Source organism: Aspergillus homomorphus (assembly GCF_003184865.1).
Source record: "Aspergillus homomorphus CBS 101889 unplaced genomic scaffold BO97scaffold_1, whole genome shotgun sequence".
In the NCBI taxonomy this organism is placed as follows: Eukaryota; Fungi; Ascomycota; class Eurotiomycetes; order Eurotiales; family Aspergillaceae; genus Aspergillus; species Aspergillus homomorphus.
This window is the reverse complement of record NW_020291887.1, coordinates 1,667,321-1,690,177: the sequence shown is the minus strand read 5'-3', so window position 1 is coordinate 1,690,177 and position 22,857 is coordinate 1,667,321. Positions and strand designations below refer to the sequence as shown.

General features: G+C 52.5%; 9 protein-coding genes across 9 annotated transcripts; 5 read left to right on the top strand and 4 right to left on the bottom strand.

The window, feature by feature from the left end:
• The first annotated feature begins 187 nt into the window (after nt 1–187).
• Nucleotides 188–2,597, top strand: BO97DRAFT_402222 (putative phosphatidylinositol-3,4,5-trisphosphate 3-phosphatase). The gene is made up of 4 exons (XM_025694444.1): nt 188–242; nt 300–342; nt 424–508; nt 579–2,597. Exons 2-4 carry the CDS (start codon nt 340–342, stop codon nt 2,183–2,185), a joined length of 1,695 nt encoding a protein of 564 aa, XP_025556865.1. The 5' UTR covers nt 188–242; nt 300–339; the 3' UTR covers nt 2,186–2,597.
• On the bottom strand, nt 2,498–5,467 carry BO97DRAFT_402221 (putative phospholipase A2 (PlaA)). Its single transcript, XM_025694443.1, has one exon. It carries the CDS (start codon nt 5,351–5,353, stop codon nt 2,828–2,830), a length of 2,526 nt encoding a protein of 841 aa, XP_025556864.1. The 5' UTR covers nt 5,354–5,467; the 3' UTR covers nt 2,498–2,827.
• Nucleotides 5,468–5,684: 217 nt separating this feature from the next.
• On the top strand, nt 5,685–8,071 carry BO97DRAFT_359716 (EXO70 family protein). Its single transcript, XM_025692334.1, has 3 exons — nt 5,685–6,211; nt 6,271–6,488; nt 6,556–8,071. The coding sequence occupies exons 1-3, from the start codon at nt 5,928–5,930 to the stop codon at nt 7,932–7,934; spliced, it is 1,881 nt and encodes a 626-aa protein (XP_025556863.1). The 5' UTR covers nt 5,685–5,927; the 3' UTR covers nt 7,935–8,071.
• Nucleotides 8,072–8,316: 245 nt separating this feature from the next.
• Nucleotides 8,317–10,586, top strand: ade13 (adenylosuccinase ADE13). Its single transcript, XM_025692333.1, has 9 exons — nt 8,317–8,445; nt 8,524–8,610; nt 8,697–9,424; nt 9,487–9,603; nt 9,659–9,731; nt 9,793–9,871; nt 9,929–9,935; nt 10,019–10,076; nt 10,141–10,586. Exons 1-9 carry the CDS (start codon nt 8,394–8,396, stop codon nt 10,389–10,391), a joined length of 1,452 nt encoding a protein of 483 aa, XP_025556862.1. The 5' UTR covers nt 8,317–8,393; the 3' UTR covers nt 10,392–10,586.
• Nucleotides 10,587–10,931: 345 nt separating this feature from the next.
• On the bottom strand, nt 10,932–11,376 carry BO97DRAFT_12964 (uncharacterized protein). Its single transcript, XM_025690042.1, has one exon. The coding sequence runs from the start codon at nt 11,276–11,278 to the stop codon at nt 11,015–11,017; it is 264 nt and encodes an 87-aa protein (XP_025556861.1). The 5' UTR covers nt 11,279–11,376; the 3' UTR covers nt 10,932–11,014.
• Nucleotides 11,377–11,549: 173 nt separating this feature from the next.
• Nucleotides 11,550–13,477, bottom strand: BO97DRAFT_12960 (uncharacterized protein). The gene is made up of 5 exons (XM_025690041.1): nt 12,930–13,477; nt 12,659–12,840; nt 12,245–12,550; nt 11,744–12,168; nt 11,550–11,671 (listed from the first exon to the last, which is right to left on the bottom strand). Exons 1-5 carry the CDS (start codon nt 13,229–13,231, stop codon nt 11,645–11,647), a joined length of 1,242 nt encoding a protein of 413 aa, XP_025556860.1. The 5' UTR covers nt 13,232–13,477; the 3' UTR covers nt 11,550–11,644.
• Nucleotides 13,478–16,875: 3,398 nt separating this feature from the next.
• Nucleotides 16,876–18,696, top strand: BO97DRAFT_12751 (PDK/BCKDK family protein kinase). The gene is made up of 4 exons (XM_025690016.1): nt 16,876–17,143; nt 17,247–17,395; nt 17,459–18,447; nt 18,508–18,696. Exons 1-4 carry the CDS (start codon nt 17,032–17,034, stop codon nt 18,569–18,571), a joined length of 1,314 nt encoding a protein of 437 aa, XP_025556859.1. The 5' UTR covers nt 16,876–17,031; the 3' UTR covers nt 18,572–18,696.
• Nucleotides 18,697–19,245: 549 nt separating this feature from the next.
• On the bottom strand, nt 19,246–20,754 carry BO97DRAFT_12796 (uncharacterized protein). Its single transcript, XM_025690027.1, has 3 exons — nt 20,382–20,754; nt 20,045–20,274; nt 19,246–19,976 (listed from the first exon to the last, which is right to left on the bottom strand). The coding sequence occupies exons 1-3, from the start codon at nt 20,575–20,577 to the stop codon at nt 19,470–19,472; spliced, it is 933 nt and encodes a 310-aa protein (XP_025556858.1). The 5' UTR covers nt 20,578–20,754; the 3' UTR covers nt 19,246–19,469.
• Nucleotides 20,755–21,569: 815 nt separating this feature from the next.
• Nucleotides 21,570–22,403, top strand: BO97DRAFT_430653 (O-methyltransferase; the record flags this gene model as incomplete). The annotated part of the gene is made up of 2 exons (XM_025697456.1): nt 21,570–21,618; nt 21,739–22,403. 2 exons carry the CDS (start codon nt 21,570–21,572, stop codon nt 22,401–22,403), a joined length of 714 nt encoding a protein of 237 aa, XP_025556857.1.
• Nucleotides 22,404–22,857: the final 454 nt, after the last annotated feature.

Genomic DNA, 22,857 nt, shown 5'->3' with positions numbered 1-22,857 from the left:
GCCCTCATCACCCGCAGTCGTCGGTTCTCTCCTTCCACCATTTCTTCCTCCACGTTCAAATTGCACAGTCTCTGTTACTTTCACTGTGGCAATCATTGCTGTTTCGACTGGGTGGATGGAAGCCGTCATCATTCGCAAATCCGTTCATCTCTGGGTCGAGAGAACTTGGAGAAGATCACCGGGTTGAAGCCCGTGCGTGGTTCACTCCCTACGCCATAGACTATCGCGCTGCTAATGACCAGGTCGGTGGCGCACATTATATCCTCTTCTAAACCACCAGAGATAAACCATTTAGCCAGGCAACTTCTTTCAGAGAGCACAAAGAATATCTTAGCCCCCATGGTACGTCCCAAGTCAATAGAGCTTTCCCATCCCTTCTACCTGTCAACACGGGACCTGACATGACATAATTTCCCGGTGCAGGCGTCGATCCTACGACAAATTGTCGCCGGTCCTCGACAGCAGCATCCTGAAGCAGGCCTGGACCTATGCTATGTGACGGACAATCGTATGCTACCTGGCCCTGAAAATCTAAACCTCACCGCACTAACAACCGACCCCCTTCCGCGCAACCGCAGTAATCGCAACATCCGGCCCATCTTCCAACTACCCGCAACGCGCATACAGAAACCCCCTCGATGCACTCGTGCATTTCCTCGATTCCAAACACGGTAGCGACTGGTGTATCTGGGAATTCCGTGCGGAGGGAACAGGGTACCCCGATTCGGAAGTATATGGTCGAATCCATCATTACCCATGGCCGGACCACCACCCGCCCCCTTTCGCTCTACTACCAGCTATTACGGGGAGTATGCGCAACTATATTCACAGACTCGATGATCCAGAGTCCGCGAACAAGTTGACTAGCAATAAGCCCGACAGGGTTGCCGTCGTTCACTGCAAGGCAGGCAAAGGCCGCAGTGGGACCGTCGCCTGCAGCTACCTGATCAGCCAGGAAGGATGGAAGGCAGAGGACGCATTGCAGCGATTCACGGAGCGCCGGATGAGGGTCGGGTTCGGTGCTGGTGTGAGCATTCCCAGCCAGCTGCGCTGGGTGGGATACGTGGATCGGTGGACCAATCAATTGGGGAAGAAGTACATCGAACGACCGGTCGAGATCCTCGAGGTGCATGTCTGGGGTCTTCGGGACGGAGTAAAAGTCGCAGTGGAGGGCTATGTCGACCATGGGAAGAGGATCAAGCGATTCCATCGCTTTCACAAGACCGAGCGCACGATCGTTGACGACGTGGACGTCTCATCTTCAGAGAGCAAGAACGAAAGCACGAACCCGCTACAGAAACAGAAGGAAAGCAGTAGTGGCAGCAGCAGCCCCAATAGCGCCGAAAAGTCCTTGAAGCCATCGCCTACCGGGTCCTCCACCCCCGAAAACCCAGCCTCCTCGGTCACGACCGATTCGACATCCACCCCCTCAGCGCCCCCCAACAAAACCCATAGCAGCCCGATCAAACACATATCCAACGCCATCTTCCGCCCCCGACAACCCATCATCGTCCCCGCCTCAGATGTCAACATTGACTTTGAACGCCGCAGCAAGGCCGCCTACACCGGCTGGGCGATGGTCACCTCCATCGCCCACGTCTGGTTCAACGCCTACTTCGAGGGTGGCCACCAGCACGACTCCGGGGTCTTCTCCTGCGAATGGGATGGCTTAGACGGCATCAAGGGCACCACCCGCAAGGGCGTGAGGGCCCTCGACCGCGTCAAGGTCGTCTGGCGGTACGCGCCTTCGCAGCAACCTGGCGTCGGGGACAGCGGCGATAGCCTTGAACAACACAAGAACACCACCACCACCGAAGAAGGTCAACCCATCTCTGAGCCCAAACCCGGGGAGCCTGCCCCGGAAACCCAGCCCCCAGACTGGCACATCAAGGCCACAGACTCCGAGCAGCAGGAGAATCTAGACCCATCGGTGGCACCGAACAACAGCACGAGATCCCTCACCCATAAAAGCCACAAGCACGGACACGGACACGGCCACAAATCCTCCACGACATCTGACCACTCGATCACCGCGGAGCTCACGGCCACCGCCGCCGCCTCGCTGCAAGACTGGGGCAAGCACCTGGGCCTGCGCAAGCAGACGGACGAGAGCAAGGACACCAGTTTGGCGGGGAGTGAGGATGAGGTGCGAGAGGCGGAGGGGAAGGCCAAGACGAAGACCTGAATTTCGTTTCGTTCTTTCTCGAAATACAAAGATTCCCCCGTTGCATGGTTTTGCTGTCTAGCTTTGAATCGGGGTTTGTTGATATCCAGCTTCCGGAGTTGTATCCTTTGGGGACCACTCGGAGAACCAGAGAAGTACATGCAGGTGCCTCCCTAGGGGCTTACATCCTACTTTTTGGTGGATATCTCGTTGTCCTAATCATACAGGGAAAGAGAAGATTTTGTACATAGATAGAGTACACGCTATATTTTCAGTTTGGGCGTTGGGAAGATGGAGGAAACATGCTCGTCTGCCCTGCACGTAATAACCGCAGTAGCGCAGGACGCAGGATCAATTGAGTTCAAGGGGTCTCTAAAGCTAATATATGGAAGCTTATGTACATCACATCTTAAACAAGTTGTTTTTGGGGGTAAAGGAATATATGGAAAAATGAAATGTATGCCTTAGGTTCGTATGCATGCCAACACCGGAAAATATTGTGAATGATTAACAATTCTCTGTCGTGCGAATGACTTCCAAAAGGTCCCGGCAGGTGGAACTGGGAAAGGAACCCGCTTGTGTGTGTATACTCACTCATATCTTGCTTCGATAACGAGTGTAACAGACCTTCTTGAGATATGGGTTTCGTGGAAGGTGTAGCCATTAAACGGGAACAAACCCCGCCATCCGGCGACGGTGTTCCTCCTCCTCGCGACGTAACCGGTCTGACCGCTTGCGTTCGTACACGGCGCGGACTACGCGCTTGACCTGGTCCTCGCCCTGGGCGAAATTGGCCTTGGCGAGGCCGACGACGGAGTCGATCTGCTCGGGGGTGTAGGCGAAATTCCAGGTGGACAGGAAGTCGTCCACGTCCGGGTTGATGGAGCCCGGGTGCGGGGTCAGGGGTTTGGCGGGGTCGGAGACCTTGGCGGCGGAGGTGGTGTTCTCCGAGGGGCGGGCGAAGGTGCGCGAGGGGTTCATTGCGGAGGAGGCCGGGAGTTGCGGGGCGGACGGGTTGGGGAGGAGCGGGAAGTAGACGACGGCGATGCCTGCATCGGGCCGCATGAGGTGGAAGTCGGATTCGGAGTGGTCGCTCGCGTGGCGCGGCTGGAAGAGCCGTTTCGACGGCGGCGGCTCGCGGTCCGACACCATTTCTTGCTTTGTGCCGACCCAGACGTTGCAGTAGTCCAGGTCGGTTGTGCTGGGGCTCGGGGCTGGCTTCGGGGTAGGTTGCTCGCCCTGGGCGAGCCCCGGTTGGTTGGTGCTGTCGGGAGTAGAAGGAGACGATGAGGGCTTTTGGTGGTGGTGGTGGGTACTCTTGTCTTTGGCTTCCGCCATCTTCTTGTTGATCTCGTCTTCGGAGATTTTCTGCGGCTCGCGGAGGGTCTCCTCGGTGATCTTGGGCTCTTCGCTCTCGCGCGGCCAGCCGGCCCCGACGGGCCAGCCCTTGATACCGCGTTGGCGAGCGTAGCCGTCCACGACGGAGAGCCAGTTCTCGCGCTTGATGTCGGCTGAGGCGTCGAAGGCGATGATCACGTCGACGTCTCGACCTGGTCTAAGCAGTGGGTAAATGGGGAGGTTGTTGCTCATGCCTGCATCCATGAGACGGAGGTGACGGCTCTGGAAGATCGAATCAGGGCATGAAGCTGGCAATTGGTCTTTCATTCCTAAGACGTAGTTCGGGATTGCAGCTGGATCAATAGGGTGGACCCGGATCAAGTCCTTCGTCTTCCCTTGAATCAAGGAATCAATGCCACCGAGTCCCGTGATGCCTCGCACAACGGGTCGAATCTCCTTGTAATAGTGGGACAGCGTAGCACAGAAAGCGCTACCCCAGATGCCCATCAGACCTGGAACGCGGAGCTCGGGAATTGGCGAGATCTGTTCGCGCTTGACGTTGGCGCCACCGTAGAAGTGTCTGCCTAGAGCCCATGTGGGTATGCCTGCTCCAAGTTCCTCGCAGAAGAACTCATATGGTGTGAACTCAAACCATTGGAACCAGGCTTCATTCTTCGACTCTTTGATGATGTCTTCGGGCTTAGGTTGTTTGCCATGCTCATCTTGAATCTCCGTGGGAATCTCATGGCGAACAGCAGTATAGATAGGAAGAGGGTGGGCTCCATTGGTGAGGTTGTATCGTTGGTTAGATAGTTTGAGATCTCGATCACAGACTCCGAGCTCGCCCTTCGGGACCAGCAATCGTGCAGCCAGTAGCATGCCGTATATATCGACCAGGCCAAAGTCTGCACCGGGATCACCCTTGAGCTTCTCGACCAATCCACTCAAGAGATATTTGTTGGTGGGCGCAGTGGTCAGCAGCTTAAGTGCTGCAGGGGGAAATGCTAGATGAATTCCTAGCCTGTTTTTCAGGTGGTCAACCTGTTTGTTGAAATTACGCCCAGTAATGGACGAATGGTACAAAGTCTGTAGCCAGCAGCTTCCACTCACTCCTGCAGTATAAGTCACGCAATCCCAGAGCCCGGCCTCCTGAGTGGCGAGATACGAACCCGTACCGGCGACAAGCGCACGTAGTCCTCCTCCCGAGCCACACATAGCTATGATCGGTACATCGTCGGGATGGATGTCCTCTTCCCTGATATTCAAATAGGACGCAAGGGCCCTGACGGCGTATTTTTGCCGTCTTTCTCTATACACCAATTCCTCATCACACAGAGTATCCCCAACACGAACACTTGCTTTTCGCAGTATCTCAGGGTTGATGTCCGGATCGTGAGCTTCTTTCCAGATCTCGTCGGCCAGGGAGCCCGGAGCCATCGATAGCTCCCGCTGGAGCTTCTGCACGGATGCGGGCAGTAGTCGGGTCCAATCGGGTATTATGTAGTTTTTGAGATTCTCTAGTTCAATCCAGTCCGGGGTACCCACGGATAATTTGACCCCCTCGAACTTGCCCATGATGTTTGTCCAGATCGACCCCGCATCCCCATGGTGGGTGTCGTGTTTCGAGCCATGTCCCGGCAGGTAATCGCTGAGCGAAGAGGTCTTCTTCGAGTCTTTGTCCGCGAAGACAGAAGAACTAGTCGAAAAGAAGAATTTGGGTTCGGCCTGCAGCAGATGTTGCTTATTCGAGAGGGATCGACCGCCAGCGACGTAAAGCACCCCGCCGCCTAGGGCGATCAGAAAGGTAGGGGGAATCGTCCAGTGTAAGCGCGATGCCTTCGCAGCACCCATGGTGATATGGGTACCCCGTAGGATGAGAGGGGCAGTGACGGGCGGCATGCAACAATGAAGTCCATAACGGGGGGGAGGGCCAGACCGCGACGATCAGGTACTACTTAAACAAAATCCCTCCTGCATTCCAACGGGGGAGAATCGAGGCTGGAACTCAGGAAATGTAGCCATTACGTCATATCACGTGACTTGTTCCTTTCTCTGCGGTTTTAAGCTCCGGGGCGTAGGACGGGCCGAGATTACTGTATTGGGGTTAGTGTGAATTGCGGAGTCACGCAGAAGGCAATTGCGCCGTTGTACGGAGAAAGAAAGGAAGGGAAGGCAGGGACCTCGGACTACTTCACTATCTCATTACTGACATGCTTGTTCCATGAGGCCAGGTGCCTCGTTGGCTAGCCATTAATTCTGACGTGCGCCTATTTCTTTTTCCCCTTCTTCTCATTCTGTTCTTCCCCGTGCGCATCGCATGAGCGAGGAATGACGTCTCCCTGTTCTCGCCCAGTCGACTTCATTTACGAATCCCTGATTGTCTGATGTTGACCGGTGGGACCGGCCGATCGAATCCTCCTTCGCCATGGTCGCTCCCAGAAACGCCGCATACGCTGAGGAGAGTGCGGAGGTCGAGGTCCTCTACGCCAATCTTGAGAAGCTGAAGCTCCTTACGAAGAAAATTCAGGGCTCCCTGGTGCGTTTGGAAACCGGCGGAAACGTGGTCAAGCATGCCATCGGGCCTATCTACAGCAACACCCAATCCCTTCAGATCACCAACAGCAACATCGAAAAAGTCAACGAAGCCATTGAGCGCCTGCGGCAACCACTGAATGCCAAAGGTCAAGAAGAAGGCATTATACGTTCTGAGTATGCACCCCTTCGTTCTCATCGCGACCATTGGCTTCCATGTTGCTGACCTCGTAAAGCCCCCAAAGTGTCGGAGTGTCGCAATATCTTTCGGCTGTGAGGCGTGTGGAAAAGGCGCTAGCGGACCTGAACTCGACGAATTTGAGGTCAAATCAGAAAGCGATCACAGACTTTAATTCTTTACTGAGCCTCGGTAATTCACAACTTCAAGACTTGCTCCGCAAGAAGCTAGGCGAGAATGTCGGCGCCATCGAGCCATTACACTACTTAACAAAAGGTAGGTCATTGTCCGAGTAACTCGACAATGAAGGGAGCTGACAAGCTATTTACTTCCGTCTCCTTAGAGCTCCCGTTTCCTTCTCTCCCAGACGATGTTGTTACGGAATTAGGACCCGTATGCGCCACTATCGCGTCCGCGGCAAGCTATGGGCCCCAGCGAGACGGCGGTAACCCCGCGCTCAAGATCTACTCCGATATACGTGGACCGTACATCACAGCGAGCTTGCAGAATCTTGCCATAGCCTCGTTAAATACCGTCAAGCGCAGGGCTGCGGATGGTCCTTATCGACAAGGTACCAACGGTATCGGAATTTACTCAAACGCATTGGAAAGTTTCATATATACCGAACATGATATGATCGTCAGGATTTTTACTGGCGGAGAGCGCGGTTTGGCTTTGCAAGCGACGTGTCGCTCGGCCTTGACAGAGTATTCGCAGACGCTCCGGGAGCTCAACCACTATATCCGCGCCAACTTAATGACGGATTGCTTCTTGGCCTTTGAAATCATTGAGATCGTTACTGCAATGTCTTATCGCGTCGATTCGAAGACTGGGGAACTCAAGAGCTTGTTCATCGAAGCTCTCCGGCCTGTTCGTGAAACAGCCAAGTCATCCCTTTCGGAGCTCCTCGAAGAGACGAAGCGCAAGGCTGGAAGTATCTCTATGCTCCCGCCAGACGGCGGCTCTGTGCCTCTTGTTGGCGAGGTGATGAGCTCGCTCACCACCCTGACTGGATACTCCGGGCCTCTTGCATCGATTCTGACCTCTCTGGGTGACGGGAACTGGCACTCGACGGCTAACGCAGCCACCACGCCCTTGGATGTCAGTCCGGATAGCTCGACGCTTTTGTCGCATTTCATTTTGGACATGATTGAAGCTCTAATGATCGCGCTTGAGGCCCGAGGCCGAGCGCTTCACCGCTCCAAGGCAGTCCAGGGGGTATTCTTATCAAATGTCTTTTGCACCGTGGATCGCTCTATCCGGTCAAGCCCAGAACTAGCGAAATACCTCGGATCTGGAGATAGCATTGCCCGGATCGATTCATTCCGCAAACGGGCCACCTCGACATACCTGGATGCTTGGAAGGAAACGTCTCACTATCTTTTGGATGTGCAGTACACCTCCCGTGGATCGGGTCGGCCAACGTCTGGAGGCGTGGTGGATTCCAGTGCTATCGTCAAATCGCTGTCTTCTAAAGATAAGGACGCCATTAAGGACAAATTCAAGGCGTTCAACGCCAGCTTCGATGACTTGGTGACTCGCCACAAGAGTTTATACATGGAACGCGAGGTGCGCGGAGTTCTGGCTAGGGAAGTGCAGGCAGTCCTAGAGCCTCTCTACGCGCGGTTCTGGGATCGCTATCATGAAATTGACAAGGGCAGAGGCAAGTATGTCAAATACGACAAAGGAAGCCTATCTGCGCAGTTGGCAGCGTTGGTATAGATGCGGGCAGCATCAGCATCTGGCACAGTGGGGTCATACCGAATGCCGGAGATTGGCAGTATAGATGCTAATCATATCTCGAGTCCAACTGTGAAAGAAGGTGGTTCGGCAAATATACGCATCTTCTTGTAATGTCTCATCTTAATTAGATAATGTTGTGCATATACCTAGCAGTTGGTCATAGTCTCGGGTAGTTCTCCAGTAGTATCCAAACAAGCAAGAACAAAAAAAGGGGTCGTGCGTTTTTCTCCCCCACGCCGGGCGGGTCATGTGATGATTAAGTATTAACCCCTCCGGAGGTGATAACGTGACTGATAAGCGGAGACCCCGCTAAGAGTCATTCTAGCCCGCTGCAAAATTTCCTGGCTTCACGCAAACTTCTCCAGCTTCCTTCCCCCTCTACCCTCCTTCTTTGCATTCCAATCCCTGTGAAAATCATTCCAGTTCATTTCTGACAGGATGTCTTCCAGCAACGATGTCTATCAGACCCCTCTCAACTCGCGTTACGCGAGTAAGTTCCTCCCAAAACGTCCTTGACGATATCTGCTAGCCAGAGCGATATCGGACTAATCGTTGTTCGGGTATTCAGGCAATGAGATGAAGTACCTCTTCTCTCCCCGGAACCGCTTCTCTACCTGGAGACAGCTGTGGCTGTGGCTTGCTGAGTCGGAAAAAGGTGATTTTTCCTCGTCGTTGTGCACAGCTATCTCTCCATATCGCAGTCTGCGAGCTGCCGACTAATCAGAAGGCCCATTCCCCCAGAACTCGGTTTGGACATTACCGACGATGCCATTGAGCAGATGAAGGCTCACCTGGTCATTCAGGATGATGAGTTCAAGGTTGCCGCGGAGGAGGAGAAGCGCCGGAGACACGACGTCATGGCCCACGTCCACGCCTACGGCCAGGTTGCCCCCGCTGCCGCTGGTATCATCCACTGGGGTGCCACCTCGTGCTACTGCACGGATAACGCGGACTTGATCTTCCTCCGCGACGGTCTGGATATTCTGATCCCCAAGCTTGCCGTTGTCATTGACAAGCTGTCTGCTTTCGCCAAGCAGTACAAGGATCTGCCCTGCCTGGGCTTCACCCACGGTCAGCCTGCTCAGCTGGTCACCGTTGGTAAGAGAGCTTGCCTGTGGATCCAGGATCTGCTCATGGATCTGCGCAACCTCGAGAGAGCCCGCGATGATCTGCGCTTCCGTGGTGTGAAGGGTACCACCGGTACTCAGGCCTCTTTCCTCCAGATCTTCAACGGAGACCACGACAAGGTTGAGCAGTTGGACGAGCTGGTTACCAAGAAGGCCGGTTTCGACTCCGCTTTCATCATCTCCAGTCAGACTTACTCCCGTAAGATCGATGTCGATGTTGGCAATGCCCTGGGCTCTTTCGGCGCCACTTGCGAGCGCATCGGTATCGACATCCGCCACTTGGCCATGCTCAAGGAGGTCGAGGAGCCCTTCGAGAAGGATCAGATTGGCAGCAGCGCCATGGTGAGTTGTATCATGCGATCACCAGATACGAAATATAGACTAACATCGCGATTCGCTCACAGGCTTACAAGCGTAACCCCATGCGGTCTGAGCGTCTGTGCTCCCTCGGAAGACACCTTCAGAACCTCCCCAAGGACGGTTTGGATACCTACTCTGCCCAGTGGTTCGAGCGTTCGCTGGTGAGACACCTCGCTCCTGCTTGGGATGAGCAATATTTTGACAGTCAGCAAACAGGACGACAGCGCTATCCGCCGTATCAGCATCCCCGAGCTCTACCTCTCCGCTGACGCCTGTCTCATTCTTCTGAGTAAGTCGACATTACCATGTTGAACAATATAACTTGAGCACTGACTCACCAACCCTACTAGACAACGTCACCTCCGGCTTTGTCGTCTACCCCGAAGTCATCAAGCGTCGTGTCAACGACGAACTTCCTTTCATGGCCACGTAAGTCATCAAGCTTCGCTTCGCATCATTGATACCAATGACTAACAAACCCAACAGTGAGAACGTAAGCATCGCCCGATAACGACCATCCCATCACAACCCTTTCTTCAACAAGCTTCTCAAAGAACAGTACTAACAACCACTCAGATCATCATGGCCTGCGTGAAGAAGGGTCTTTCCCGCCAGGATGCGCACGAGGAAATCCGTACGTTTCTCCCTCCTTCCTAACAGCTCCCTAACCCCTAACTCATAATCTTCCCACAACGCAGGCGTCCTCTCCCACCAAGCCTCCGACATGGTCAAGAAGCACGGTAAGGACAACGACCTCCTCGAGCGCGTCCGCCGCACCGCCTTCTTCGCCCCGATCCTGGACGAGCTCGACAAGCTCCTCGACCCCAGCACCTTCGTCGGCCGTGCCCCGCAGCAGGTCGAGAAGTTCACCTCCACCGAGGTGAAGAAGGCCCTCCAGCCCTACGAGGCCCACCTCGCTAAGGCCGAGACCGCTGCTCTGTATGTATAGACTGGAGGATCCTTGTCTGTCTTTCTCCTATCGCAGTAATATGCGGGTGTGTGCAGAACAAGCCAAAAAAAGCTTTCGTAGATAGCTTGGAAGTTTGAGAGTATCTGGGGGCTAGTCAGTCTTGTAGCAGATCAGAAACTAAATTTGGGGTTCAAGGTTGGTTGGGGTCGGGGTTGGAAAAGTCATGTATATACGGTTTTTAAAGACTTAATTATGATATGAGATGACTATGGTACATTTGGCTAGAATTGCGTTCCACGATGAATCGGAGTGGTAGTGGGGGCGTTTACCTTCGACGGTGTAGTTGTCTTTAGCTTTCTTGTAAGTTAAGTCAAAACGGGTCGTGGGGTGAGGACAACCCGAAGCGACTAGGATACTGGCACCAAACAAACATGGAATGGAACTAGGGGCAAACTAGATACGAGAGAGTCCTTGTGTCACTAGGTACAAGGTAAATCTTCCGAACGGGAATTACAATAAGTTAAGAGCCCCTGAGCCCAGACGAGTCTGCCCCGCGGGCAGCCTAGTGGAGGGCCTGGAGTGCAATGTGAATGCAACATTCAATCCAATTAGGCACTGCTTCCATCCAAGTCATAATGTCATAGTTAGTCTATCTATAATTCTTACCCACCCACAATATCAGAAACAAAAAGCCACAAAAAACACAAAGCAGAACAAGCATACATGGAGGATGAGCGCATGAGAACTTTTACACCAAAAGAAAAATGAAAAATGAATAAGCCTCGCTTGGTCCGAGAAATGGAAAAGAAACTGTTTGGTGAGGCGGGAAAATGGAGTCGAGATTGGTCCTGGTTGTTAGATGGATAGAATGTACGTGGGTAGGTCTGGTAAACAGCGATAATGCGGAGACAATTCCGAAAACCCATGAGTATATGTTTTGGTAGTGTGGATTGAACGGCAGGTAGGCTGGAGTTCTCGGGTTGGCATTTTAATTCTGTTCGAGAGTTATGTTAGCATAAGCATGAATGGGAGATTGATTATCACAGTAGGTCATGAAGATGTGGAGACTGCAGTTTTCTAGATACAGCACGAAGATACAGGAAAAAAAGGGATCGAGTTATAAATGGGCCGTGTATTGAAGACAACCATGAAGGGAAGAAGAAAACATACCATGCCATGCTCAGAGAGATTGTGCTTATATTCATACAATGTCATCCTCGTTAAATATTCTTTAGTTCGTCTCCTCGGCCAATCCAGTGCCAGGAATATCCACCTCGCATGAAGACAACCCTTCAGAGAGTGGATAACCAATTGATTATCTATATTCGTTAGACTGGTTGGAATGCACAATCAAGGAGAATGAAGATGAAGGGCCAAGAGAGGGAGCTTACCATCATTGCTTGCACCAGAGCTACTTGCTCACCATAGTGCTTTCCATCCCAACTGTCGGCTTGAAGGGTTATGTTGTACAGACCCAGAGCATCCATGCCTCGGGCTCGGGCTTCCTGGATGGTGTCTTGTGAATACTGCCAGCTGGATGCGTGGATATTGTCCTCAGAGTCCTTCTGGAGACCAGGAGCGGTGGGACCGATCCAAAGGAAGGGGGTGTTTTGTTTGGTAGTCTTGGACATGGACAGCCACTCGTCCATGCTCTTCTGAGCTGCTGGTAAAGAATACGACGTCGAAAGCGAGAGACTCAGAATCACGGGTACAGGCTTGCTTCGGTCTGCCACTTTTCTGGTCAGGCGGCGGAAGTGGTCGTGGACATTCTTGGAGGCCGGGGAGCCATCTGTGGGGAGGAAAGCATGGGAGACTCCTAGATTGAATCCTCACTGGTCAAATGTTGAACTCTTGAGAGAACTTTGACGTGACAAAACCATGGGGTCACTCACGGGACGGGCACGAGTATGGGGACCGAACGGCTGGATTGCCGCTTTGGGCGTAAACTTCATTGCTTGAAGTGATTCGTAGTGGCAAACACGCAGCTTGAGTGAACTGGGATTCGCATCGGCATCTTTGGCTAAAGTCCTTGTCCATTTCCCAGTCTCTAAGAGAGCCGGTCGCGAGATCCTCGCGCAGAAGGATGTTGAATCCCGCGTAGGCATCGGCTAGGGCATCATCGCCCACGAACACGATCCCATCAAATCTTTGCAAAATGTCACACACTTCAGAGCTGGAATACCACTGGTAGGCACAGTCTAAACGGCACGAGTCAGTCGAAGTGTTACGAAGGGCAAATCGCTGTCCGAAGGGGATCTCTCGAGAAGGTGCTCGACAGCAGGAACAGTGTAGTGCTTGTCACTTGCCTTGAGAGCTGTACGCAGCATCAAACCCATGACGCCCACCGTTGCTCATGGCACTCAACAGAGCACTCCGGGTTGAACAGTACGCTCGACTGGACGCACGTCCATCACTGGTTGATGGAGTATGGTAGAGGGACAAGGAAGAGATGCCGCACTCTCGACGACCCACATAATGAGCCAACAAACTATGTACCAAGGCGGGCCGAATAAGTATCTCTGGCCATCGACTGACTCGCGGGAAGCAAAGGGAAGGGACGGCAGGGCCCGAACTTACTCAGTCTGAGATCCAGGGTGGATGGGGCCCTTCTGCGAAGGGGTGAAAGGCAAATAGAAGATGTCTCGGATGAGCCAGACAATATAGAAGACACCCAAAACCCACAGACAGGCCATCATTTTGTATGTGGAGGATCGCCAGGTGACCCTACGAATCAACCTTCGTCCGTTGGGTCCCTCGATCGGACCCCGTCGTGGTGGAGCATTGTTCTGTTGCGTTCCAGAGAAAGGATAGGCAAACGCCTCATTCATCGCGGATGATAAGCCCATTGGTTCGCTATGAGAGGCACGGCGACGAGGCATATTTGAGGAGGGGAAAGGGGATCTTCTTTACATGAACTTGCAGCTGGGGAAGGATGGTAGTACAAGGAAAGGAGGGTTTAGGGAAGATGCATCTGCTGGGAAGGACAACAACTTTCTGGGGGGGTTCCGTTTGCTTTAGGGTAACGAAAGACTGCGTGGCAAGACAAAGGCCGAGCAGATCAAAGAGGCCCGCAGAAGAAGGAGATGGGCCCCGCCAAACAGCCCGAGGGGTATCCGGAAGGAGGGGTGAGGTTGATAGTAAAAGTACTGGAGACGAATCCAGGCGCGGCACAGAATGACGGCGATGCTGATGAGACCTGAGACCAGAGAGGGGCACAAACGGCCAGGACGTCAGGCGCCTGTCCTTTCTTCGTCTTTCTCCTGGTGGCTTATTGTTTCTGTGACTCTTGTCACAGTCTCTCTTCTTTTTCTGGACTGACGTTTCCTTTCCTCCGTTCTGTCTCTCTTTCCTTGCCCTTGGTTCTGTTCCTCAATGGCTGCCTGTAAGATAGTCGTCGCACTCCTTGACTGCCCACGTGCGCTTTCGTGCCCTCTATTCTTTCTCGCTGAGTTGCTTTTCCTTTGGGGGTCTTTCCAGTCTTCAATTTGCCCCTGCGAATTAACCAATACGAAGCCTCCAAGGTCTTAGCCACAGGCGCGCACAGTGGATGAACCGGGCAGAAATCGGCTTAAAAGGGAAAGATAGTAGTAATCATGGGAGGGGCTAATAGACTGGATCCGAGCCAGTTATGGGCTGAATTGCGGCATCAATGGTAGCATGAGTGCGGAAAAGGCAATGCTGGAGAAGTTGCGGATCCTCCCTATCGGGTCTTTGTTGATGATTAGTGAGTGCACGACCCAATTCAAAACAAAGGTACAACATTAACAATCACAATTGCAAAGAAAAAATTGAGATCAAAACATTATTTTAGAGGAAGATGGCGTGCAAAAAGAAAGAAAAATCCAAAACGCCAAGGCGGATCTCAGAGAATTAAAGTAGAGGAACAACAGAAAATAGAGATAAAAAGTGTTAGCAAAATGTTAAGGGCAGAAAAAAAAAGAGGGTTCGATGGCGTGCGGCGCACTTTTGCATCATAGCCTAACCCCATTTTTTTTTCCAAGTTAAAAAAGAACAAGACAAACGCCCACAAGGCCGTCGGAAGATAAAATGAACAACTAAAGTGGAAAATGAAAAGGAAATAGTCTGGGAAAAGATCCTCTGCAAGTCAACGAACTGGTCGATGGGTCCTTCGATCCGTCCGTGTCCACAAACGGGCTAACTTATTATAACGGTACAGTAAATAATAATAAATCCATTCCACCCACACACAAATAAACGGCGCCTCGGAGTAGGAAATTGATCCGGCATATCAAAGAGAGCCTCTCACTTACCTTGTATAATAAACACAACAATCGACGCGATGCGCGCAGCGCTCTGGGAATAGGCAGATCTGTGACGGTCGTGCTTCGGACAGTCGGGAGATTCTCGCAAAAATGTCGACTGTCGAGGCAGAGCAGCGATTAAAAAGATAAAGGAAATGGCTTCCCCCGGTGCTCCTTTTTTTTTTGTTCGAGGGCCCGAACAGTCAGTCCACCGCACGGTGCGGTGACAGCCACTTATATGACCTGGCGGAATACTCTCAACAGACAATTGGTACTGTGGTTGGTGGGCCAGACAGGTGTCAAAAGTTAACGAGACCTAATGAGACTCCACTATAGAAAAAAGTTTCGGGTGGAAGAAAAGCGAAGAATCACGGTCTTTCTTGACTTCCAATTGTAGTTATATGAGGTTGTTCCGGGAGTGACGAGTCTAGAGTCGGTCGTTGTCAGACCCATGTTAAGGGGGGGAGGAGGGAAGGGAGAGGTTCGAGACATCGCAGGGTTCTCTTCGTAGCCCTGCTCACTCTAGGGACTTTTGTTCGATGGGTCTAAGGCATCACTGCCAGCGTCGTCGAGCATGACGACGATATGATGAGCAAGACCCAGCCTGAATGGAAGATCAGAGGTGTGGTTGGGCATCGGCTCATTCCTTCTTTGTTTCTTTTTCTTCCCTTCAGCCCTATGCGACTGACTGTGATGTCGTATATGTGTACCTACCCTGACGCTGGTCCTATCATCATTATCAGAACCAGGGCTGAGTATGATTGGCTCCATTGGATGTGTTGTAAACTAGGTAGGGAGAGAAAGCAGGCCACGATGATCACCGTTGCCGCAGCGGATGTTTAAATAAATCTCTCGCGTGTTTCTCGTTGCTTTTCTCCGTTCCATGTCCACCATCCGGGAAGGACAATGGGTCTGTCCCTCGCGCGACAACCTCTTTGGTGAGACCATCGCAGCGGTCAGCGATCACAAAAGTATACGGACAAATATTTTCCCTCGTCGGTAGCGATTTACAGTCGGAGGGGATACACGAGACTACGGTTAAGCAACCGTTGTTCCCTTCCATGTCAATTCCCAAATCGAGCGGATTGCCTCAGACCACGGGAAAGTATTGCATCCAGGATTCTAGATGGTTGCTGTTTGTATCGGAACATGTGACTCATAGAGAGTTAGGGGGCGACAAGGGGGGGGTAAAGGGAAAACCGGCTGGCAGTGGTGACATTTTCGTGCTAAGAATCCGGGGCACACGAGATGTACACAAGCTTGTCTTGAACCTTAAAGACCCGCGGGTAGGATGGACAAGAACCCCGGACGTAAGAAGCCTAATCGGGTACCTCGACGGATTGTGACGGAGAGAACCAGTCACCAGGATCGCGGATTAGAAGGAAGAGTCGACCAGACATCGGATGGACTACGAGTCCTTCTCACCCCGGAGAGAGTCAGACGGCTGGCCAGTCGGAGTATCTGCGTCGTGCCGCGTCGAACCATCCTCGGGCGAAGGGGAGATCCGGGACGTTGCAACGTGCAGCTCATTGCACCGGCACTTCCTCCGTGGTAAGTGGCAGGTCTTGGCACGTGGTGTGTAGTGTGGGTGGTGGTGGTGGTGGTGGTGGTGGTGAGAATAGCAAAATTAGGTAGTTTGTGAATATAGTTTGCATCTCAGCTGTCAGACATGGTCTGATGATATGCAGCTACTTGAAGGAGAAGCAGCAAATAGATTGCAGGGAGTCTCAGCACCTGGCAGTACTTCCAGTCAGTAAGTTAAAGTGTAAAGGGTAAGTAACCGTGGACGGATCGGCTGATTGCAATTCCTCGGCCCATCACGGGATCGGAAACGGTCTTTTCCCCCACTATGGCACGTGACCAGCTCCCCCCGGGAATTGCAGTGAGTCTCCGCAACCACTTTCCCCGAAGGAGTGGTGCAGTGCTGCCAGCTGTAGTAGTAGTAGTAGTGGTGCAGTCACTCAGTGTCCAGCCCAGTCCAGTTCCCTCCGCCCGCATCTTTCCTTTCCCTCCTCCTCTTTCCTCCGTCTTTCCCCCTCCCTCCTTCCCTCTTCCTCTTTCTTTTCTTCCTTCTTTCCCCAGACTGCTCGTGTGCTCAATTTAAGGGATCTTCAGTTCCAAGCCCTCTTCTATTTTTCCGTTGGTTCTTGTGCCTGTCATCCTCACAGTCACCTTTCCACACCGAGATCCCACTCCGGGGCTTCTTACCGCCCGCCGTTTCGCAGGCGAGCTCCGGAACGGAGGGGATTCCCCAACCTCGGTAGTTCCCCCTTACAGTCTTCTGCATTCTTTTCAACTTTGATCTGACTGACATTCAATGCTACTTGCTAGCTATCACCTTGCGAGTGTTTCCCCCCTCATCAGATTGGTTCTGAGAAGCGCAATCCCAGGCCGTCCGGCCTGACACTCTTGACATTATGTGGAAGCCGTCGGAGAGACTGATGGACACCATCAGACACTATGCTAGCTTCCCAGCGACCGGTGTCTCTCTGCGACAAATGGTCCAATTTGGAGACAGACCTTCAGTTGGTATGTTCTTATGTTCCTGCGCTCTCTCCGATGTCTTTCTACCCACACAGCATGGAAGACATGACCGGCATCGGCTAATCTCGTGATCGCTACCCGCATATAGGCACTCTGTTCCGCGCTTCACAATTCCTCTCAGAAGAACTACCAATTCGTCTCGCCCATCGTGTCCAAGACCTTGGAGAACTCCCCGATGGACTCAGTGAAATGCCCTCAATCAAAAAAGTCCAAGATTGGTACGCGCAGTCGTTCGAGGTATGACTCACCCACCGCCCTCGGGGTTGTGTCCGCCGGAGTTATAGCTGACGTCCCCGGTAGGAAATCATTACGCTGCCGCGACCCACCCTCACCCAGGAAGTCAAGGCCCGTCTGCTGCGCCCGGGAAAGCTTAACGGCGGGTCCTCGAGAATCCTCTCTGAAGTCACACAAAACCCCAGCATCCGCGAAGGACAATACCGTTCCTCCCCGTCCTCAACGTCCAATGGCAATGGAAATGGCAAGGCTGCGGCCGCTCGACGATATTACGCACCATCCGATGACCAAGGAAATTGGCCACCGGAGCTGAACGACTACAACGAACGATTTGCACAGACTCTCAAGGAAATAAAGCGAAGGCATGACAGCGTCGTGACTACCGTGGCTCAGGGTATTCTCGAATGGAAACGGAAGCGCCAGCGCCTACAAATCGACTCGACTGTTCAATCCTTCCTCGATCGCTTCTACATGTCAAGGATTGGCATACGGATGTTGATCGGACAGCATATCGCATTGACCGAACAGACTCATGTAAAACATCCACACTATGTCGGAATAATCTGCACCAAGACGAATGTGCGGGAGATAGCCCTTGAGGCGATCGACAACGCCCGCTTCGTCTGTCAGGATTATTATGGACTGTTTGACGCCCCCAAGGTGCAGCTCGTGTGCAAAGAGGACCTGAACTTTATGTATGTGCCGGGACATTTGTCGCATATGCTCTTCGAGACCTTGAAGAACTCCTTGCGTGCGGTGGTAGAAGCCAATGGTGTGGACAAGGATACGTTCCCGGTTACCAAGGTCATTATCGCAGAGGGCAAGGAAGACATCACAATCAAGATCTCCGATGAAGGTGGTGGCATCCCTCGTTCTGCTATCCCCTTGGTATGGACGTACATGTATACTACCGTCGAGCAAACCCCAAGCCTGGACCCCGATTTCGATAAAAGCGATTTCAAGGCTCCCATGGCCGGGTTTGGCTACGGTCTTCCGATCAGTCGCCTGTATGCTCGGTACTTTGGTGGCGATTTGAAGCTGATCAGCATGGAGGGGTAAGGGCAGATCCTCGTGACCCCACGAAACAAGAAACCCACGACTAACAAATGGTACAGGTACGGGACAGACGTCTACCTCCACTTGAACCGACTCTCCTCGAGCTCGGAACCCCTACAATGACAATTACCAGTCATGAGGGATGGTCGTGTCCGGTTCTCTACTTCCCACAGACTGCATCCTTTCTATTCGGAACCGGATCCATCACCGTCACCATCCCAAGGATTGGCGCCTATGAATATCGAACGTGTCCGTGCGCGGATGCGCACTCGGGAAGTCTCCGAGCGAAAGCAAGTGGGTGATGCCGCGAGTTTGCTGAACGCTGAGAAGCGGAGATAAGCAACTTGCTGTCTACCACAAAGAAAGCCCCTCATGATGGATCCTCTTATCGGCGAAATGCGCTGCACCGAGCCAGCCACCACGGATCTTTGGGGATATGCTTGCCAGGCATGGCGTTCCGGTCTGCTGCCGAGCAGACTATGGCTTTCCTTCGATTTGGAAAGCCCATACTCATGTGCGAAAGAGAGAACGAAACAAAAAAAAAAGCCTACCAAAATAACAAAACTTCGATGAAACTACTATAATCTCAACCTTCTGCGGAGAGAAGGATGAAACGCGACACCGTCAAAAGGAAAGAACGGTTTTGGTTTACTAGATACCCCCTCCTTGCCATGTTGGAAACCAGCCGGATTGTGGGTACGAGTTTTCGATGGTCACCACCACCATCTTTATATTGTTTGCGTGTTCGTTTGTTCTTGGCTTGATTTTAATGTTCCTTCAATTCCGTATTTGTTGCATGTATAGTATTTATTTTATGGACTGATGGGAATCATGGGGTACGTACGGGTTTACGGCCAGCAAATGTATATGAGGGCACTTTTCTATGCACCTTTTCTCTTTTTTTTTTACTTTTCGGGAATAGGATATCTCTCTCCTGTGATTTTCCAGACTTACAGAGCAAGGTGGTATGGGTTGAGGTCTGCCTAGTATATTACAATCCCACGGGAGAGGAGGGAAAATCTCAGAATATAGAGGACCCAAGACCAGCACCAGCACCAGCCAAACCCCTCCTCACCCTCTCCCGTTCCCTCTCGCGCTGGGACCGACCCTTGATTGGCCTCCCCTTCCTCTCCGGCGTAGACCCCGCTGTTGCCGCAACACTACTACTCCCTTTAACCCGCCCGGACGACGACGACAACGACCCCGCCGGCGACCCCCGGTTCGTTCCACCGCCCCGCTCCGCTGGGGGCCGCCTCCACCCCGCATCGTCCGCCTCGCAGACATCCTCGACCTGCCGCTGCACAATCAAGCCGGTGGTCGATCCGGGCCCGCCAACGACTCCGATGCCGATCCCATCCAGCACCCCCACCCCCATCCGCCTTCCCGCAGGCGACGCGGAGCCGGACCTGGATCCCCCAAGCATCGGATGCTGGATGATGAATCGCTCGCCTCGGAGCGTTGCGGCGTTTTCGGGGTCCTCCGGGCTGAGGAGTTTGGCGAGGAAGCGGCGGCGGGTTTGGGGGATGGTCTTTTTCAGGGCTGTTAGCCTTGGGCATTGGGAAAGGAGATGAGATAGGAATAGAATGATGAGCATACCTCCTGCGCCGCTAGAGCCTGGATAGTAAGTAGCTCCCTGTCCATCAGGACGCAGAGGGCGGCGTGGCGTTCTTCGCGTAGTCGACTCCGGAGCTTTTTGTCCTGCTCCAGGGAGGCTTGGTAGAAGGAGATGTTGCAGTTGCTGTCGTTTACTGTACTCGTGGTGCTGATGCTTTCGGGTACACTGCTACTGTTGCTGGCGGGTTGGTCAGAAGGAAACGGGAATGCTCCTTTGGTGCTTTTAGTATGTGTATGAACAATATTTGAGTCGGGAAAAGAAAGAAAAGGAGATATGGACAGGGATCAAGGGACAGGCGCGGTGGCAGGGGTAACATACTATCAAGGTCAAGCCCTTGAAGTTGGGATAATTGGTGCTGCGCTATGACATGCGCCGGCGTGCGGTCTCGGCCGTTGTCCGAGTCGGTGTCCGAGTCGTAGCGCTGGTCGAACTGGTCTGGGTCGTCTTCGTCGAGAATGATGGGGTCATGCTGGTCGTGCCCGGGAGGGGGCCCGTGGATGTTGGGGTTGAACATGATAGAGCCGGACCGAATGAAAATGGCTCTTCTTGGGAGGAGGTCGCGAGCGTGATAGCTGTGTATGTGCTCTCTGTCGTGTTTCTGTGGGTACAACGACCTGCGATAAGACGTGATGTTCGAGACCTCGGCGCTATCTCCTTCCGAGCAGGATTCAGGAGTTGGCAAAACGGGTAGATGCGGTTTTCCCTGTCAGAGTCGATGCCTGTTCTGATCCGTTTCTCCGGGCCGAGTATAGAGCCACCTGATATATGAAGCGCGGCGTGGATTATGCGGTCCAAGGTGGGTGGATACTACCAGCGCGAACCGGCAGGGTCTATAGTTTCCGATCCTGTCCAGCAGGGTGATCGGTTGTTATGCACGTGCGAGGAGGAACCGGAGTTTCTCGGTTGAGTGCGCAGTAGTTTGGATGAATGTGGGGGTGGAAGAAGAACGGGCGGCGGAGATGGCAGTGATGTTCGTTAAGTTGCGGTTTGCACTTGTTCGCTCCGGGTGCAAGCAATGCACGTCATCGACCGCCTTTAGGCTCGGGTCGCTAACCGAACAATAATCAACAATAATTCATGCAGTTCAATACCTACTTCCACTCCTGCAAGGGTAGTAAGTACATTCTTGAAAGGCAACTTAGCCAGGTCACCTCAATTGTCACTTGGTAGTAATTCCTTGCTTTTCGCAGTATTGAACATGCGTCCAGTTTAAATCCTGAGTCTAGACCGGCAGTTTCAGTTACACGGTCGTCACTCCAACTCTATCCAGGTAAATCCCAAGTTAAAATGGGCACCTGACAGTTCAAGTAAGGAAAAATCCCTTACATAAGGGATTTCTCGCGACTTTGAACCTGTCTGATAGCACTCCTCGTTGTTGTAGAGAACAAATCCAGAGGAGCTCGCTCGTGATTAAACCCATTTAAGAGTACCTCACTGTCATAGTGCTTACTGAAGTTCGATCATGTACGAAGTCCGCCCTCACTGCACCATTCAATTGTGACATCGATGAATTCGAAACCGGTGTTCTACAAGCCTGAGGAGGACATCTTCGTATGTTGGGGCTTGATTTGTCTACCATAGTATCCCAGAGCTAAGTGGACTTGCCTTCACCAATGCAATGATGGCAGAGAGGATCAGCTATTAGCCTTTATCACCTCACGAGGCGAAATCTAAGGCTCCCCAGAAGCAGTGCTCGCCGCCATCGATGAGTTCGGCCAGACCCAAAACTTCTTAATGAATGTCGGAGAGGAGAAAGGCAAGATTGTCACCGATATCATCATGAATCGGAAGCCCGAGACTATTGTCGAAATCGGCGGGTATATCGGGTACTCTGCTATCATGTTCGGCAATGCACTGCGAAGGGCGGGAGGTCAACGGTACATAAGCCTGGAATTGACTCCCAAGTTTGCGACAACTGAGAGAGCCCTGATTGCTTTTGCTGGGCTGGATGACACGGTGGAGATCCGGGAAGGACCATGCCGAGAATCACTGCGACAGCTCGCGGAGACTACCAAGGACATAGGCATGTTATTTCTGGATCATTCAAAGCCGTCCTATCTCAACGACCTGAAGCTAGGCGAGGAACTGGGATTGGTCGCGCCTGGCACCATTGTGATCGCTGACGACATGTATCAACCCGGGAATCCACCATACTCTGAGTACATGCGGGCTTCGACCGCTTCGAAGGAGGAGGCTTGTAAACCTTTCAGAAATTGCTTCAAGGATGACCATATCTCTCTGGGCAATCCAGCTCTGGTGTATGGGACGGCTATTCATGAAGGTCTGCAGCCTACGGGCTTACCGGTCAGCTACTATTTCTGTTTTGGTGGATCTAATTAATGAGGCCGCAGGATGCCATCGAAGTGTCGTACTGCGTGAAATCAGTACCCATCTAAACACCCGCAACTGTTCCCAGATAGCAGTGAGGGGGGAGATTGTTCAATGGTTAGTCTGCTAGTACTTTATCTCAAGTAATCAATGGTGTCAAAACAGATCCCATGGAGAGTGTTCTATTGTCCTCACATCTTTGCGTACTGTGCAATGTTTTACATACAACTGATATTATAATTTCCGCAAGATCAGTCTCATTTCTCGTGGACATACGTCCCTTCATCTTATAACAAGGAAAATCCCGAAAGAAATCACTCAAGCGAATCGACATCGGTGAGGTCACCGACATATGCAGTATGTTTGCTTTCGCAACCAGCTATGCGCCCCGTCGCATCCCACAAGGAACTTGGCTTGCACCAGTGTTCTCACAGCCTTCATCGATCTGGATACTCTATTTGACCTT

What these genes read in the sequence shown, in the direction of transcription:
- BO97DRAFT_402222 (XM_025694444.1), top strand. An exon ending in ATGCTATGTGACGGACAATC is followed by an intron (nt 509 to 578) that starts GTATGCTACCTG and finishes GCGCAACCGCAG; the next exon opens with TAATCGCAACATCCGGCCCA.
- BO97DRAFT_402221 (XM_025694443.1), bottom strand. Translation starts at nt 5,353, where the DNA reads ATGGGTGCTGCGAAGGCATCGCGCTTACACTGGACGATTCCCCCTACC.
- BO97DRAFT_359716 (XM_025692334.1), top strand. Translation starts at nt 5,928, where the DNA reads ATGGTCGCTCCCAGAAACGCCGCATACGCTGAGGAGAGTGCGGAGGTC. An exon ending in GAAGGCATTATACGTTCTGA is followed by an intron (nt 6,212 to 6,270) that starts GTATGCACCCCT and finishes GACCTCGTAAAG; the next exon opens with CCCCCAAAGTGTCGGAGTGT. An exon ending in ATTACACTACTTAACAAAAG is followed by an intron (nt 6,489 to 6,555) that starts GTAGGTCATTGT and finishes CCGTCTCCTTAG; the next exon opens with AGCTCCCGTTTCCTTCTCTC.
- ade13 (XM_025692333.1), top strand. Translation starts at nt 8,394, where the DNA reads ATGTCTTCCAGCAACGATGTCTATCAGACCCCTCTCAACTCGCGTTAC. An exon ending in AGATTGGCAGCAGCGCCATG is followed by an intron (nt 9,425 to 9,486) that starts GTGAGTTGTATC and finishes ATTCGCTCACAG; the next exon opens with GCTTACAAGCGTAACCCCAT. An exon ending in AGTGGTTCGAGCGTTCGCTG is followed by an intron (nt 9,604 to 9,658) that starts GTGAGACACCTC and finishes GTCAGCAAACAG; the next exon opens with GACGACAGCGCTATCCGCCG.
- BO97DRAFT_12964 (XM_025690042.1), bottom strand. Translation starts at nt 11,278, where the DNA reads ATGGGTTTTCGGAATTGTCTCCGCATTATCGCTGTTTACCAGACCTAC.
- BO97DRAFT_12960 (XM_025690041.1), bottom strand. Translation starts at nt 13,231, where the DNA reads ATGCCTCGTCGCCGTGCCTCTCATAGCGAACCAATGGGCTTATCATCC. An exon ending in CACCCTGGATCTCAGACTGA is followed by an intron (nt 12,841 to 12,929) that starts GTAAGTTCGGGC and finishes CTTGGTACATAG; the next exon opens with TTTGTTGGCTCATTATGTGG. An exon ending in CTCTGGTGCAAGCAATGATG is followed by an intron (nt 11,672 to 11,743) that starts GTAAGCTCCCTC and finishes TAACGAATATAG; the next exon opens with ATAATCAATTGGTTATCCAC.
- BO97DRAFT_12751 (XM_025690016.1), top strand. Translation starts at nt 17,032, where the DNA reads ATGTGGAAGCCGTCGGAGAGACTGATGGACACCATCAGACACTATGCT. An exon ending in TGGAGACAGACCTTCAGTTG is followed by an intron (nt 17,144 to 17,246) that starts GTATGTTCTTAT and finishes ACCCGCATATAG; the next exon opens with GCACTCTGTTCCGCGCTTCA. An exon ending in AAGCTGATCAGCATGGAGGG is followed by an intron (nt 18,448 to 18,507) that starts GTAAGGGCAGAT and finishes CAAATGGTACAG; the next exon opens with GTACGGGACAGACGTCTACC.
- BO97DRAFT_12796 (XM_025690027.1), bottom strand. Translation starts at nt 20,577, where the DNA reads ATGTTCAACCCCAACATCCACGGGCCCCCTCCCGGGCACGACCAGCAT. An exon ending in TCAAGGGCTTGACCTTGATA is followed by an intron (nt 20,275 to 20,381) that starts GTATGTTACCCC and finishes AAAGCACCAAAG; the next exon opens with GAGCATTCCCGTTTCCTTCT. An exon ending in AGGCTCTAGCGGCGCAGGAG is followed by an intron (nt 19,977 to 20,044) that starts GTATGCTCATCA and finishes GCCCTGAAAAAG; the next exon opens with ACCATCCCCCAAACCCGCCG.